Source organism: Danio rerio, chromosome 7, assembly GCF_049306965.1.
Source record: "Danio rerio strain Tuebingen ecotype United States chromosome 7, GRCz12tu, whole genome shotgun sequence".
Classification (NCBI taxonomy): domain Eukaryota; kingdom Metazoa; phylum Chordata; class Actinopteri; order Cypriniformes; family Danionidae; genus Danio; species Danio rerio.
This window is the reverse complement of record NC_133182.1, coordinates 77,438,313-77,454,958: the sequence shown is the minus strand read 5'-3', so window position 1 is coordinate 77,454,958 and position 16,646 is coordinate 77,438,313. Positions and strand designations below refer to the sequence as shown.

Below are 16,646 nucleotides of genomic sequence, written 5' to 3'. Positions count from 1 at the left end.
GAAGTAGCATCACTGCTATGTGTTGTGTGTGTCGATCTTTCAGGTTTTGCAGAGATTAATCAAGTCCCGAGGAAAGTCTCAGGCCAAACATCTCAATGTACAGATGGTGGCAGCTGACAAACTGGCCCAGTGCCCTTCAGTGAGAGCACACGCACGCACACACACACGCACGCACACACGCACGCACACGCACACACACACACACACCTATTATTATTTCTTTTGACATGGCTCTATGATGACATTGTATGGGTTTCTATTTTAGTCTCATATACTAGATTTTTAATTATCCAAGGTCAAAAACTCTTTCATTTTCTCAGCATATTATTGCAGCATCAGCTCTTTCTCTGTGTCTGAAACTGTTCAATGACCCAGTCCCTATTTTCCACCCATTTTAGAGAAACTACTTTGCTCTTATTGGTCAGATGATCCTCCACTATTTTGCTCTAATTGGTCAGATGATCCTCCACTATTTTGTTCTGATTGGTCAGATGATCCTCCACTATTTTGCTCTAATTGGTCAGATGATCCGCCACTATTTTGCTCTAATTGGTCAGATGATCCGCCACTATTTTGCTCTGATTGGTCAGATGATCCTCATCTACTTTGCTCTGATTGGTCAGATGATCTGCCACTAATTTGCTCTGATTGGTCAGATGATCCTCATCTACTTTGCTCTGATTGGTCAGATGATCCTCCACTACTTTGCTCTGATTGGTCAGATGATCCTCATCTACTTTGCTCTGATTGGTCAGATGATCCTCATCTACTTTGCTCTGATTGGTCAGATGGCCCTCATTCACTTTCTTTTGATTGGTCAGATAACTCCTCCTTTGCTCTGATTGGTCAGATAAAGCTCTACATTGCTCTGACTGATCAGATGACCCTCATCTACTTTGCTCTGATTGGTCAAATGCCGCTTCTTTAACCGTCTGTGATTGGTCAGATGATCCTCCTCTACTTTGCTCTGATTGGTCAGATGATTCTCCTTTGCTTTGATTGGTCAGATAAGCCTCCCCTATCTTGCTCCGATTGGTCAGATGACTCCTCTGCTTTGCTTTGATTGGTCAGATGATCCTCCTCTACTTTGCTCTGATTGGTCAGATGATCCTCCTCTCCTATGCTCCGATTGGTCAGATGATCCTCCTCTAATTTGCTCTGATTGGACAAATGATCCTCCTCTACTTTGCTCTGATTGGTCAGACGATGCTCCTCTACTTTGCTCTGACTGGACAGATGATCCTCCTCTACTTTGCTCTGATTGGTCAGATGATCCTCCTCTATTCTGTTGTGATTGGTCAGATGTCCGTCCTCTATAATTAATATAAATTCAAACTACAAACACAAGTGAAAAATAAAAAAGTGTTATAAATCTATGAGGGTTTAGTGGAGAGGCTTGAGTAAAGCAGTTTGGATGATTGTTTAATATACACCCTGATGAAAAATATTTAGTTCATGTCACACTTCATCAGCATCACAATCAGTATTGTGAACATTTATAAACATACGATATGTCATTAGGTTTTAATGGCACAATTATCCAAACACATGAGTAGATCTCTCAGCACGAAGAGCACTGAAATGCCAGATTAACAATGCTGCATCTCTGATATGGTAGGAAATTATTAATAAAAGAAATGTGAATGATGCGACAAGATGATAGACAAGGCATGTAACTTAGCAACAGAAAAGTTCATTAATGGTGAAGTGTGTTGTCCCACATGCACAAAAAGAGCATACATGGACCCTTTTCACATTCATGGGTTTCTCAGCAACAGAAGTGGTCATAGTTGGTAAACTTACGCCCCATTCAGTGTCCCTGGACGTCAGCGTCAACTCTTCCCATTCACTTTAAATGGGTGATGTCAGGCATTGCTGAACTGCATTGTGGATCCGTCTGCGCCGCTTCAGAGGCGTTGCTCGCTGCAGAAGTTGGGACTAGCTCAACAGACGGAAGCTACAGCCAATCAGATCGCTGTATGCAAATACACCAGCTAGACAGTGGCCTATTGCTGACTGAATTTCATTGGCTGACGCTTCTATGACGATCCCTACAACCCCAACTTCAGACACACCTTCAGTCAAGCGTTGACGCTGCAGCCCCGTGTGAATGGGGCGTCAGAGCGTAGTGAATGGCAGAGTATAACAAATAATCTTTTTACTATCCTTTTTGCTGAAATAACAAACAAAAAACTCCACCATGGTGTTATTAAGACTTTCAGAAAGAGGAAAACAATAGTGTGAGACTGACAACAGCAGATAGAAGAGAGAATAATGTCAGATTTACTGTGCCTCCATACACACTGCATTACCTACACTTCACACAAGCGGCCATTCATTGTTTTGTTTTTTTGTAATTTGATGCAAAGATGATTTAATACATACATAAACACATATAAATGTTCATATGCTATTTAAAGAAAATCTAAATATTAACATTGTTCAAGGATTTTAGATGCTGATGAGCGTTAAACACATCATAACAGTCTTGTAAACAGGGTCCATTAGGAGATTTGGGACGCAGCACCAATAAATGTTTGTTTCTCCTCCCTCCAGGAGCTCTTTGACATTATTCTAGATGAGAATCAGCTGGAAGACGCCTGTGAGCACATGGCCGACTATCTGGAGCTATACTGGAAGTCCACTCATCCTCCCAGTGGCGCTCCGTCCACTCCACTGCTGGACAAACTGAGCGCAGTGACCGCAGCTGCAGTGGCCTGCAAAGAGCAGCTGACCAACACACAACCCAAGGTGAAGAAACAGCTCACACACACACTTACATGGGCAAACTCAGAGAGAGAAACAAAACATGTTCAAGAAGAAAAGAGTGATTAAAACAAATATTTGGACTCAAGTATCATTCGTTAATATGGAGGAGGCGGGGTTTATGACTTATACTGCATCCAGCATCCAGGGGGCGATCAAAGAGCTGGGAGCTTCACTCGTAAGGATGAGTGAAGCACACAAGTTCGGAAAAAGAGGCTGTTTCTCAATATGCGTTCTTCAGCGGTCTTGCGTCATCGTGTTCTCGTGTAACGTCATCATCAGCTGACAAAGTTCAGTTCCATGACTCAAGACCGCAAGTACGGAGGACGCGTGAAACTTCCCGGATGTGATCTTGATATCAAGGACGCACTGATGCAGACTTGAGCACCAATCTCGCTCTAGAAGTCCCAGAAGTCATTGCGACTGGAGCATAGATATATACACTAGATGTCGCCTGGCCTATCGTTGTCTATTGTACAGAATGCGTCAATAGCGCCGCCAACTTGCTACAGGGTAGCGCTCCTTTGAAATGAATGCGGGACCAAGGTACAGTGGAGGACTGTGGCCATCCAAAGCCAGAGATATACACATATATATTTATGATCGGGAGTTTTCCTAGATGTTAGTATGTAATTTTTTTTTCTAATTACGAAATTTATAATTTTACATCACTTTTCTACATTGATGGATCAGTGACCGCACGGGCATTCCTGACAAAAAGCTTGTGTTTGTGTGTACAGAAATGTACTATCCACCCTGCCTGTTAAATTTGATCTAATCATGTCCTGAAACACAGCTCCTCTCCTGCTTTCACTTCTCATACTGACGGAGGGAGCGATTCGTTTGTGAATGAATCTCCCGAACGACTCTTTCACTAACGTTAGCCGACAATAATACAAGTTTCTGGCAGCGCAGCATCTCGTTGTCATTTCTTTTGCATTGTTTGCTGATTTTATTCAACAAAACTAGCATAAGCCGAGTGTTTAGTGCGAGTTGGAGCTGCTTTGCCGTATGGTGAATGCAGTAAGTGACTGTTATCATCAATAACGTTACCTGATTAGCACAAAAGTTCAGAACATACAAAAACAGAAAAAACATAATATTACCTATGAAATGTTCTGCCTTTGTGCTTTGATTTCTTTGTTTGCTCGTTACTACACCCGTAGACAGCACTAAAGTCCCGCATCTTCATGTAATAACACTGTCTTGACTAGTGCGGTTGAATGACAGTTGTCCTGGGAGAACTGTACCAATGTGGCGGCGCTATAGAAGCATGCTCAGGGTCCCTATGCGATATCTAGTGTATATATCTATGCGACTGGAGGTGGGAAGCGCAGCATTTTATTTAGATTATTATTAAAGTTCAGAGATATGACTTATTTACCTCAGGAGTTTCCCTAAAGGAAATGGTGAAAGTAAACATTGCCATGAACATCTTCATACAGGAATGAACACATTAAGGGTGTTTGTTTGCTGAAATTCGTATTAAAATCTGTTTTATTTATATTGTGCAGAGTATATTTATAATGTTTTTATGCAAATTATATATTTTGAAGAGGGGAAAAACAATAAATTGTTGTATGAGTGCTGCAATGTTTAAATAATTTACCATTTGAAACACGTGAAGGTCACGTGACCATCAGGAAGAACGCAGCGCCTCATTTCTCAAAGGACGCGTTCTCTGCCCTCGCGGTCTCCTGAGTTCGTTCTTCCGAGGACACCTGGCAAGACCGCTCGCCACAAGAACACAAGTCTGTTCTCTGTGTTCTTGGAATTGAGAAACAGCCATAATGAAGTTAAAACGTTTCTTTAAAATACATTTTAACACCTTAGTTGGTAACAACTGCCTATTATTGGTAGTCGAGTACTAAGCCGAAAATAAAATAAATGAATGAATATACAAAACAACTGAACATAATCCAGAAAAAAGATAATAAATAAAACAACACAAGTACTTATTTGAATGATGCTTGATCTTAATCTAGCAGAACGCTCAAGCAATTTCCAGAAATAGTCACAACTAATCAAACAAACAAGAGTCATAAATGTTACTGCAAGATTAACCGTGCGTGATGTTCATGTGTTTTTGCAAATATGCTAATAACTCTGTCGACAAACACTACGGCTTGTCAGACTGAGGAGGCTGTTCCTATTGCAGATGAGTAGCCTCAGTCACGGTGAGTGTGTGTGTGTGTGTGTGTGTGTTTTCACATGATCATATTCAGGTAAAACTTTATGATTTAAGGAATAACTCACCCTAAACCCCTCACATCAGGGGTCACCAATCTCAGCCCTGGAGGGCCATTGTCCCTGCAGGGTTTAGCTCCAACTTGCCTCAACACACCTGCCTGGACGTTTCAAGTATACCCAGTAAGACCTCGATTAGCTTGTTCAGGTGTGTTTGATTAGGGTCGGAGCTAAAATCTGCAGGACACCGGCCCTCCAGGGACAAGTTTGGTGACCACTGCTTCACATACTCATTATGTCAGTGGTGTCCAAACTCGGTCCTGGAGGGCCGCTGTCCTATAGAATTTAGCTCCAACCCTAATCTACACACCTGAAGCAGCTTATCAAGCTCTTAGTAGATATACTAGAATATACTTCCTGTAGGTGTTTTTAAGCAAGTCGGAGATAAACTCAGCAGGACACTGGCCCTCCAGGATCGAGTTTGGACATGCCTGCATTATGTGCTTTCATTACATGTTAAAGTGCTGCATGAATATCCACTTTCCAACACAATAACGAGGCAATAAAATAAAAACTTATACTTAAAAATAATAAGCTGCATAGGAAATGAGTTCGGTTTTGGGTGAACTGTTCCTCTAAATCGTACTGTTGGTGGCTATTTGATTGAGAGTTACTATATTTTTATTCTCTGCTAAGAAATCTACTGTGTTTTTGCAGTGATTTTAGGCCGTACTCACACTAGGTACAGCTGCCTCGAACCGTGCCAAAGCATGCTTGTCCCCCCTCCCGTCTCCCCCGACGGCCCGTGCTCACACCACAAACGGGCTTCGGCACGCTTACGTCATCGCTGCTGCGCTGTTCAGTGAGAAGCGCTCTCTCACTCAGCAGCACAGTGGAGATTTCTCTAGTTATATCGTTTCAGTCGGTTTGATATGCCGTCAAATATTTCGCCAAACAGTCCTTAGGGATGCGGGGACACGCAGTCAGATATTTAGCCGAACAGATCCGCCACTTTTGCCGCTCATAAACAATCATAAAGCTCTCGTGCTGCAGGAATGAGGAGGTCTGCTGAAGGCGCAGCTGTCCTGCAGTGAGGGGTTTGCGTTTTTAATAAACTACGGCAGTTTGCGTTCACTGAACAGTAAGAATGATTAATAAATCCATATGAAACAGCCCCTTAAAAGTCACGTCTCGCTTTCAGTTTCGAGCCCAAGTGAACCGCGCTCATTCAGCGCACTCACACTTCTCAAACGATCCGGGAAACGGGCCTGGGCACGGTACGGATGGCATAGTGTGAGTAGGCCCTTAGTGTGTGTGTGTGCTGTATTAAAAAGTCATATTGATGAAATGATGATGATTTTGGGAACACTTTACACTTAGGTTCAATGTGGCAACGTTAGTTAATCACATGTAATTATAGAGTAACTATATATACAACACATAATGCAATTACTCAACATATTGTGTGTTTATTTTTCCTAAACATTAGAAAAAACTAATTATATATATGGGCCACTCTTCAACTAAGGGCACTTTTAGCCTTGTGAAGTTGAGAAAAAAAAAGCCTGTCAATGCAAGCCTCTTCTCCCACTCTTCACACACTGATAGCAACACTGCAGGAGAAATGCCAGCACAGGCTTCCAGTATCCGTAGTTTCAGGTGCTGCACATCTTGTAGCTTTACACCATAGACAATTGCCTTCAGATGACCCCAAAGATAAAAGTCTAAGGAGGTCAGATCGGGAGACCTTGGGGGCTTTTAAACTGGCCTACGACGACCAATTTAGTTTTCAGGAGACTGTTCATCTAGGAATGCTCGGACCTGACACCCATAATGTGGTGGTGCACCATCTTGCAGGAAAAACTCAGGGAACGGGCCAGCTTCAGTGCATAAAGAGGGAAACACATAATCATGGAGCAATTTTAAATATCCAGTGGCCTTGAGGTTTCCATTGATGAAGAATGGCTCCACTATCTTTGTTGTTTATGGTGTGAAGATACAAGATGTGCAGCGTCTGAAACTACGGATACAGGAAGCCTGTCCTGGCATTTCTCCTGCGGTGTTGCTATCAGTGTGTGAAGAGTGGAAGAAGAGGCTTGCATTGACAATCCAACATAATGAGCAGCACATTAAACACATTTTATAAGTGGTCAGAAACTTGTAAATAACTCATGAAAGAATAAAGTTAGAGTAAAACCAAGCACACCATTGTTTTTCTTGCGAAATTTCTAATAAGATTGATGTGTCACATGACCCTCTTCCTATTGAAAAAAAAAAAGTTGGATCCAAGATGGCCGAATTCAAAATGGTCACTACCCGTCTTGAAAAGTTTGCCCCTCACATATACTAATATACAAACAGGACGTTAATATCACCAACCATTCCCATTTTATTAAGGTGTATCCACATAAATGGCCCACCCTGTATATAATTGAGTGTGCAAATCATGACCTCTTGAGTTATTTTGTATGTATCGCTCAAACAGGGCACCGGCAGTGATGAGCATGCAGATCGAGCAGCGGCCAACAGGACTAGCTTTTATGAAGACTATCATCACCATCATCATCCTCAACAGCAACACTACCAGACACAGAAGCAAGAAAGCTTTGAAGAAGAAGAGGAAGAAGAAGATGATGATGAAGAGAATACTGACCAAAGACACGACAACAGAGACCAACAAAACCATCACAAAAACCAGCACTCTTCATCCACACGGACCGAACGCCATCATCACCACCGCCACCACCACCATCATCATCATCACAGACACCATCATAGTCGCACCGCCAGAACACTGTCCAAACAGGAGACACTAGAGTCCACTGAAACCCAGACACACTCGCAACCGCAGCAGGAGGAGGAGCAGGAGTCTGTTCAACCCAACCATCATCGTCATCACCACCATCACCATCGTCATCATCACCGTAATGAGAAAGAGAAGGAATACGATCACAACGAGAGGAACAGCCGGCAAAGAGGAAAGCAGAAATCACAACGAGAACACCACCATCATCACGAGAGGAGAAAACATTATATAGAACAATGACACACACACACACACACACACACACACGTGGTACAAACACACACACACAAACTTGAGCTTTTCTACGGGCATTCATTCACTAGCCTAACGTCAATAGCTATATTTCCATCCACATATTTTTTTGAGGCGAAAAATTATTAGAGAGATCGATTTATTGCATCGCAATTCTTTCTTAAATCGATTCTGAACTTAGTGTTTAACAGCAGACGGCGCTCTAGGCTAGCGTTTAACAGCAGACGGCGCTCTAGGCTAGCGTTTAACAGCAGACGGCACTCTAGGCTAGTGTTTAACAGCAGACGGCGCTCTAGGCTAGCGTTTAACAGCAGACGGCGCTCTAGGCTAGCGTTTAACAGCAGACGGCTCTCTGGGTTAGTGTTTAACAGCAGACGGCGCTCTAGGCTAGTATTTAACAGCAGATGGCGCTCTAGGCTAGTATTTAACAGCAGATGGCGCTCTAGGCTAGTGTTTAACAGCAGATGGCCCTCTAGGGTAGTATTTAACAGCAGACGGCACTCTAGGCTAGTGTTTAACAGCAGATGGCGCTCTAGGGTAGTGTTTAACAGCAAATGGTGCTCTAGGCTAGTATTTAACAGGTGATGGCGCACTGGGTTTGTTTTAAACAGCAGACGGCGCTCTAGGCTAGTGTTTAACAGCAGACAGCGCTCTAGGCTAGTGATTAACAGCAGATGGCGCTCTAGGCTAGTATTTAACAGCAGACGGCGGTCTAGGCTAGTATTTAACAGCAGACGGCGGTCTAGGCTAGGTTTAACAGCAGATGTTGCTCCAGGCTTGTATTTAACAGCAGATGGTGCTCTAGGCTACTGTTTAACAGCAGACGGCGCTCTAGGCTAGTGATTACCAGCAGATGGCGCTCTAGGTTTGTTTTTAACAGCAGATGGCACTCTAGGCTAGTGCTTAACAGCAGACAGCACTCTAGGCTAGAGTTTAACAGCAGACGGCGCTCTAGGCTAGTGTTTAACAGCAGATGGCGCTCTAGGCTAGTGTTTAACAGCAGACAGCACTAAAGGCTAGAGTTTAACAGCAGATGGCATTTTAGGCCAGTGTTTAACAGCAGATGGCGCTCTAGGCTAGTGTTTAACAGCAGACGGTGCTCTAGGCTAGTGATTAACAGCAGATGGCGCTCTAGGTTTGTTTTTAACAGCAGATGGCGCTCTAGGCTAGTGTTTAACAGCAGACAGCACTCTAGGCTAGAGTGTAACAGGAGACGGCACTCTAGGCTAGTGTTTAACAGCAGACGGCGCTCTAGGCTAGTGTTTAACAGCAGACACCACTCAAGGCAAGAGTTTAACAGCAGATGGCCCTCTAGGCCAGTGTTTAACAGCAGATAGCACTCAAGGCTAGTGTTTAACAGCAGACGGCGCTCTAGGCTAGTGTTTAACAGCAGATGGCGCTCTAGGCTAGTGATTAACAGCAGATGGCGCTCTAGGCTAGTGATTAACAGCAGATGGCGCTCTAGGCTTTAAAACTATCCTGGAGCGCCGTCTGCTGTTAAACACCAGCCTAGAGCGCCATCTGCTGTTAATCACTAGCCTAGAGCGCCGTCTGCTGTTAAACACCAGCCTAGAGCGCCATCTGCTGTTAATCACTAGCCTAGAGCGCCATCTGCTGGCCTAGAGCCAATCTAGGCTCTGAATTCATTCAAGAGAAAATAGTGATGCACTCTGAAAATCTCAACATCGATGCAGAATGAGTTTCTTACTATTTGTCACCACAACTTATTTTGGCACATTAAAGGGACAGTTCAACCAAAAAAGGATATTCTGTTATAGATACTTTTTCTGTTAGAAAACACATTGGTTTTCTCAAACATCAGGCACTGCCTCCAAATGCAGGAACGCCAGAGTTTATTACGCTGTGTGTTTTCTGACACTTAGAAATGCAACTCATTTACTATAAGAGGAAAATAGAGAGATGAAGAGTATTGTCAGCTTGAAAATAGCATTTTTATTACTCAAACATTGTGACAGTTTTCCAGGAAGTGATGATGGGATGGAAATGGAGTTTTATTCACAAATGTTTTATGCAATATTTAAATTTTGCACATTAAATACATTTCAGATGGAAATATAGCTGTTGTCATGTGTTTTTAAAAGGGGATCAAATGTGTGCATCCGTTTGTTTTCCATGCGTGGACATAAGACAGGATAGATATTAATTTAATATTGCACGAATGGTGAAATGTGTCTCTGTAAAGGCTGCCTATTTATTTTTCATATTTTTATAAGCGAAAATTGATTTGTCAGATTATTGAATGACTGGTTCATAGGTGCATGTTATTCCAAAGAAAAAAAAAATAGTTTGTAGATTTTTTTTTTTTATAATCAAAAATAAATAATAGTGTGTTCTGCCTCTGGAACATGTTTTTCACATACGTGAGTGGCATTTTCACTGAATAACGCAAGGTTATGCATTTCCAGCTAAGAGTTAAATTATGAAATATTATTTGATAGTGAATGTTTTTGCTCTCTCTCTCTCTCTCTCTCTCTCTCTCTCTCTTAGAACTGCAAAAAAGAAATTAAAGTGAGATGTAAACTTAGAATGTAGGTTTAGGAAAAAGTAAAAAATTGCATTATTTATTTATTAAAACTCAAAAATGTTGGATTTAAACTGAAAATTTTAAGAAAAGAGTCAGAAGATGTGAGATGTAAAGCCAGAATTAAGAATCAAAAGTCACTTTTGAGATGTAAAGTCAAAATTCTGAAGGAAATAATTGAACTGAATGAAGAAAAGTCAGAATTCAGATGGAAAAACAGGCATAATAATTCAGAAAAAACAGGTCAGAATTACGAGATTTCACTTAGGAAGAAAATAATTCAGAGTAGCGAGATTTAAACGCAGAAAAAAATCTGAATTAACGTGAGAACTAAACTCAAAGTTCACTTTTCTTTAGAAATTGAAGAAAAGTCCAGAGTATAAGGTGAAAAAAAGCCCGAATTGTGAGATCTAATTTTTTATTTATATTGGATGTAAACCAATAATTTCGAGGGGGAAAAAGTTTGATTGTTCAGACTTTTAAGAAATGTTAGATATGTGCGATGCAGAGTCAAAATTCTGAAGGAAAAAGATGCATAATACACTTAAAATTCCTGGAAAAACAAGCCAGATTTAAGAGATATACAGTAAACTTATCATTAGAAGGAAAATCGATCAGAAATGTCAGATGAAAACTCAGAATTCTTTGAAAAGACAGTCAGAGTTTGAGATCTAAACTAAATCTAAATTACCTAAAATTAATAAAACAAATTGAGTTTTATGATTCTTTAAAAATCAAGGCAGAAATGATGCCATAAAAGTGTCAAAAATGGCTAAATGTCTTCCCTTGTTGAAGTCTGTTTGTTTGTTGCTTCTAACTCTGTTATTGGATACTATGTTCACCCAGAAAGACATTGCATTAGTTCAGCGTTTCCCAACCCTGTTCCTGAAGGCACAGCAACAGTACAGATTTTCATCCTCTTCCTATTCAAACACGCCTGAATCAACTCATCAGAACATTAGAAGAGACTCCAAAACCTCAAATAAATGGGTCAGATAAGGGAGACATCCGAAGTATGTTCTGTTGGTGTGTCTCCAGGAGCAGGGTTGGGAAGCACTGCATTAGGCTGTATGTGTTTTCTGCTGTTCTAGAAAATGCTTCTTGATTTACATTTTTTTGGATATTTAAACTTGAAACAAGACAAAAAAAAATTGTGAAGCATTTTTTTTTTTTTGCAGTGTGAGCATTTTTAAAAGCGCAAAAACGATTCAGTGAACACGCGTCCTTAGAGAAGAAAAATGTGTCGTGAAAGGCATTCGATGTTGAATTCACCACTGCATCTTCACTGCTGTTCTTCAGTCAGTTCGAAAAACAAAACAGGACATTCGCGGATGTCATTTTTATTTTTATTATTGTTATTTAATAGAAATGATCTGTGTGTTAATGTGGAAAAGGTGTGTATTGCCTTACATACAGGATAAAGACATTACAAGAGAGACATGATGGTTTTGGTTTGTTTCTCCGGCACTTTCTGAACAAGTCTGTCGTTGTACATTTGTTTTCACAAGTATTGTCTTTAAAATGATTCAAATATTATTATTAAAACACAGGGGACTGTATTACTGCGGCTTACGGGTAGTAATTATGGTTACACATTACAATGAGGTTGTGTCAGTTAATGCATTTACCAACATGAACACAAAATAAACAATACATTTACTGCATTTATTTATGTTAATGTTCATTCATTCATTTTCCTTCGGCTTAGTCCCTTTATTCTTCATAATTCACCACAGGGGATTGAAACGCCAGCATGTTTTAAGCAGCGGATGGTCTTCCAGCGGCAACCCAGTACTGGGAAACACCCATACACATTCATTCACACACACAGCCAATTTAGTTTATTCAATTCCCCTATAGCGCATGTGTTTAGACTGTTGGGGAAACTGGAGGAAACCCACGCCAACATGGTGAGAACATGCAAACTCCACATAGAAATGCCAACTGACCCAGCCGGGACTCGAACCTGCGATCTTATTGCTGTAAGGCGACAGTGCTAACCACTGAGCCACCGTGTCGCCAGTGCATAGTGCACTAACTCATGTGACACACATGAATAATGTTAATGCATTAGTAGAGGTTTAACTATGATTATTAAATGCTGTTCAAGCGTTGTTCATTGTTAGTCTATGTTAGTAAATACATGAATTAAGCCTTATTGTAAAGTGTACCTAATTACAGTGGTAGTGCATTTACAAAATCATAATCATTTACTAATATTCTATGTGGTATTGTTAAAATGGCATTTAATATTAAAGAAAAATTAAGAGACTTCATACATTTTTGGTTATTAATTCTCTTTACATTTATTGGAGAGGGCAACAAAAACATGTGATTGTAAGAAATGATCCTGCTCAGATGTTAACACCCCCTCATTATGGTCTGTGTGTGTTTTGTGATGATATTTAGGATTTGTCCTGAATAATTAAACACACAGACTGAATATACAGTATGATAATGATCCAGCTTTTCACACTAAACAATCACTATACAGTCATGAATAATAATAATATTAAATATTATTATTATTATTGCTCCAAATCACGATTAAGCACATCCAAAATAAAAGTTTGTTTTGACATATAAAAATATATATTTTTTTATTCAACAGCTCTGTCTGGTTCTTGAATCTGATTGGCTGATAGCCGTGTGATATTCTGCCAGTAACAGCACTCATACAGCCTCTTCACCCCTGTGTATTACGCAGAGGACACTCTACAGTTTGACAATTATTGCAGCTGTTGGACAACATAATGTACTTTTGAGGATTTTTAGTTGAGAAAGTTGTTTAGATCGCAACTGTGCAGTTTATTTATAAGGACAGTGCCTATTTTAAATATTTATAATTTCTGAGAGAAAGCGCATCGGCGGCTATTAGCCTGTTATTGAGCAGACTAAAGACGGTCGACGTTGTCTATCCACATTCAATTTCCATCCAACTTCTAACAACAGATGATCAAACCATTATAAAACTGGTAAGTGACGTTATAAATCTCTCTCTTTTGTATATAATGATTTTAAAGCACACTGAACTGAACTTAAACACTAAAAACTGAACTACTCTGTTCCAGTTACTACGACCATTTATGTGAAGCTGCTTTGACACAAACTTTATTGTAAAAGCGCTATACAAATAAAGCTGAATTGAATTGAATGTGTTGTAGTGCTGTATTTATACTATAGTTATTGCAGTATGTTGAGTGTGAGATGGGACTCACATATTAGGAATGTGTGTATTTTGTGTAGGCCACTCTTCGTATAACCAAAGAGTAACTGTCTTTGAGTTACTACTTGTTTGGCCATCTGTTTCTACTGCGAAAGAAGAAATGCCCGCATGTGTTTAACATTTTTCCTTATCACAAACACAACAGCAATCGCCAGACATGAACATTATTGAGCATGTCTGGGGTAATATGATAGGAGGCACTATAGATTCTGTCACCACTGCAGCAGGACTTTATAATCTATACTGGACATTATTTCTGTTCAGTGACGAGACTTAAGTCTAAGCAGAGCCAGACCTTACTGTCCTTATGAAATCAGTCAACATCAAGGCATGATCATGTTTTATTTCTTCTGATACCAAATGATCATCTAAAAGTCAAGTTATTAATTGCTGTTCCTAAAACTTGGATAGGCGACAAGACTTACAGGCAGTGTGTTACCAATAAGCAATCTCTCTCACTCCAAAAAAAAAAAGTAGTAATTCACACACACAAAACCACGCCAGTAAAAACACCACCTGATATTTAGCAAAAGTCTGTGCTTGTTCTGTCTCGTACCTCCACTATCTCTTGCTGAACTTTGCGATGAAGAAGCCGATGGTGTCCTGGTTTGCGTCCTGCGGGAGTTTCTCTAGTGAAAATGTGAAACGCTCTCCTGTCCAGCCCAATTCTGGACGAAACCTCTGCAGGAGCCGCCGCTGCTCACATGACAGACCGGCTCCCAGCATGCCCTCTGATCCCACATGAGGAACCTGAACCAGATAAAACAATACTTGGTTTGACGGATGCTCACATGGCGCCTGAAATGATTCAGTTCAGCTCACTTTTGGGGCAAGTTGACAACACTGGTCACGTTAGTGAAGGTGATGTGATTATATTAGATTCTGAGCTTAGTTTAATGGCAAATGATGCTCTACGCTAGTTTATAGGCTATTGTTTATTGGCAATTGGTGCTCTAGGCTAGTTTATAGGCTAGCTTTTAACACCAGATGGTGCTCTAAACTAGTTTATAGAATAGTTTTTACCAGCAGATGGCGATCTAGGCTTTTTTTTTAACAGCAGATGTAGCTCTAGGCTAGTTAATAGCACCAGATGGCACTCTAGGCTAGTTTATAGGCTAGTTTTTAATATCAGTTGGAACTCTAGGCTAGATTTTAACAGTAGACAAAGCTCTATACTAGTTTTTATCAGCAGATGGCCCTCTAGGCTAGTTTATGAGCTAGATTTTAAGAAGCAGATGGTGCTTTGGGCTAGTTTATGGTACCAGATGTCACTCTAGCCTAGTTTATAACATGTTTAAGCACAAGATGGCGCTCTAGGCTAATTTTAAACAGCAGATCTTGCTCTAGGTTAGTTTTTAACAGCAGACGATGCTATAGGCTAGTTTATATTCTAGTTTTTAAGAAAAGATGGCGCTCTAGGCTAGTGTTTAACAGCAGGCGGCGCTCTAGGCATGTTTTTAACAGCAGACGATGCTATAGACTAGTTTATAGCACCAGATAGCACTCTAGGCTAGTTGACCCACCAGATGATGCTCTATGCTAATGTTTAACAGCATATGGTGCTCTAAGCAATTTAAAGGCTAGTTTTTAGCACAGGATGGCGCTCTAGGCTAGTATTAACTAGCAGATCTTGCTCTAGGCTAGTTTATAGTACCAGATGGCACTCTAGGCTAGTTTTAAACAGCAGACGGTGCTCTAGGCTAGTTTTTAACAGCAGACCATGCTATAGGCTAGTTTTTAGCGCCAGATAGCACTGTAGGCTAGTTGACGCACCTGATGATGCTCTATGCAAATGTTTAACAGCACATGGTGCTCTAAGCAATTTATAGGCTAGTTTTTAACATCAGACAGCGCTCTAGGCTAGATTTAACATCAGATGGTGCTCTAGGCTAGTTTTTAACATCAGACGGCGCTCTAGGCTAGTTTTTAACATCAAATGGCGCTCTAGGCTAGTTTTTATCATCAGACGGCGCTCTAGGCTAGTTTTTTACTGAACACAGCAGTCTAGGCTAGTGTTTACCAGCAGATGGCGCTCTATGTTAGTGTTTAACAGCAGGCGGCGCTCTAGGCTAGTTTTAACAGCAGCAATGTACTGCATAATTATCTGTGAAAAGGCTGAGTTGAGTGTACCATGCAGTAAAAAGACAAAAGCCTCAGCTTGAGCATATTAAACCCCTGACCTGCGGCTGAAGTGTTAAACAGGGGAAGGTCTTGAGGGCCCAGGACACCTGCTCCTCATTCTCCGCCAGAGTCACCGTGCAGGTGCTGTAGACCAGAACACCACCTGACTTTAACAGACGCACCGCCTGAAACACACACACACACACACAAACACACACACAAACACACACACACACACACACACAAACACACACACAAACACACAGACAAACACAAACACACACACACGTTTGTTTTTGTGAAAAGTGGGGACATTACATAGGTTTCCATTCATTTTATGCTCTCCAAACCGTATATTATATTGCCTTCACCCCACCCTACCCCTAAACCCAACCATCACAGGAGACAGTGTGCAGCTTTACTCGCTGATTAAACTCATCCTGTAGGATTAATAAGCATTTTGAGAAATGAGGACGTCACTAATGTCCTCATATTTCACCCTTCCTTTTTGTAATACCTGTGTCATACCCATGTCATTATACAGATTTGTGTCCTGATATGTCACAAAAACACACACACACACACACACCTTTATCTTTAAGATCAACACTTGACTTTCCAATACCAACACTTCTATTTTTCTTCAATGTCAGGACTTTTATTTAAGTTAAATGAGACCTATTATGCAAAAATCACTTTTATAAGGGGTTGAAACCCAACAACAGTGTGTAAATACAACCAGTTCC

General features: G+C 40.8%; 2 protein-coding genes across 42 annotated transcripts in view; one reads left to right on the top strand and one right to left on the bottom strand.

The window, feature by feature from the left end:
- Positions 1-12,217, top strand: part of cacnb2a (calcium channel, voltage-dependent, beta 2a) — a 47,232-nt gene extending 35,015 nt beyond the window's left edge. For 5 of the 13 annotated variants that reach the window (XM_068222417.2, XM_073907166.1, XM_073907165.1 and 2 more), the window contains 3 exons: positions 44-139; positions 2,557-2,751; positions 7,439-12,217. In XM_068222417.2, the coding sequence (XP_068078518.1) occupies positions 44-139; positions 2,557-2,751; positions 7,439-7,999 (852 nt within the window). In that variant the 3' untranslated portion in view covers positions 8,000-12,217. The remainder of the gene's footprint in view (positions 1-43; positions 140-2,556; positions 2,752-7,438) is intronic. The other 8 variants (XR_012382563.1, XR_012382562.1, NM_001423819.1 and 5 more) reach the window with 6 other exon arrangements.
- The window catches only part of nsun6 (NOP2/Sun RNA methyltransferase 6), a 36,102-nt gene that overhangs the window by 10,664 nt on the left and 8,792 nt on the right, over positions 1-16,646 (bottom strand). For 11 of the 29 annotated variants that reach the window (XM_073907608.1, XM_073907613.1, XM_073907618.1 and 8 more), the window contains 3 exons: positions 15,960-16,085; positions 14,336-14,529; positions 1,402-2,730 (listed from right to left, as the gene is read on the bottom strand). In XM_073907608.1, the coding sequence (XP_073763709.1) occupies positions 14,341-14,529; positions 15,960-16,085 (315 nt within the window). In that variant the 3' untranslated portion in view covers positions 1,402-2,730; positions 14,336-14,340. Of the gene's footprint in view, positions 1-1,401; positions 3,071-4,375; positions 4,534-14,102; positions 14,530-15,959; positions 16,086-16,646 lie in introns of those variants that run through there. The other 18 variants (XM_017357149.4, XM_068222797.2, XM_005169055.6 and 15 more) reach the window with 5 other exon arrangements.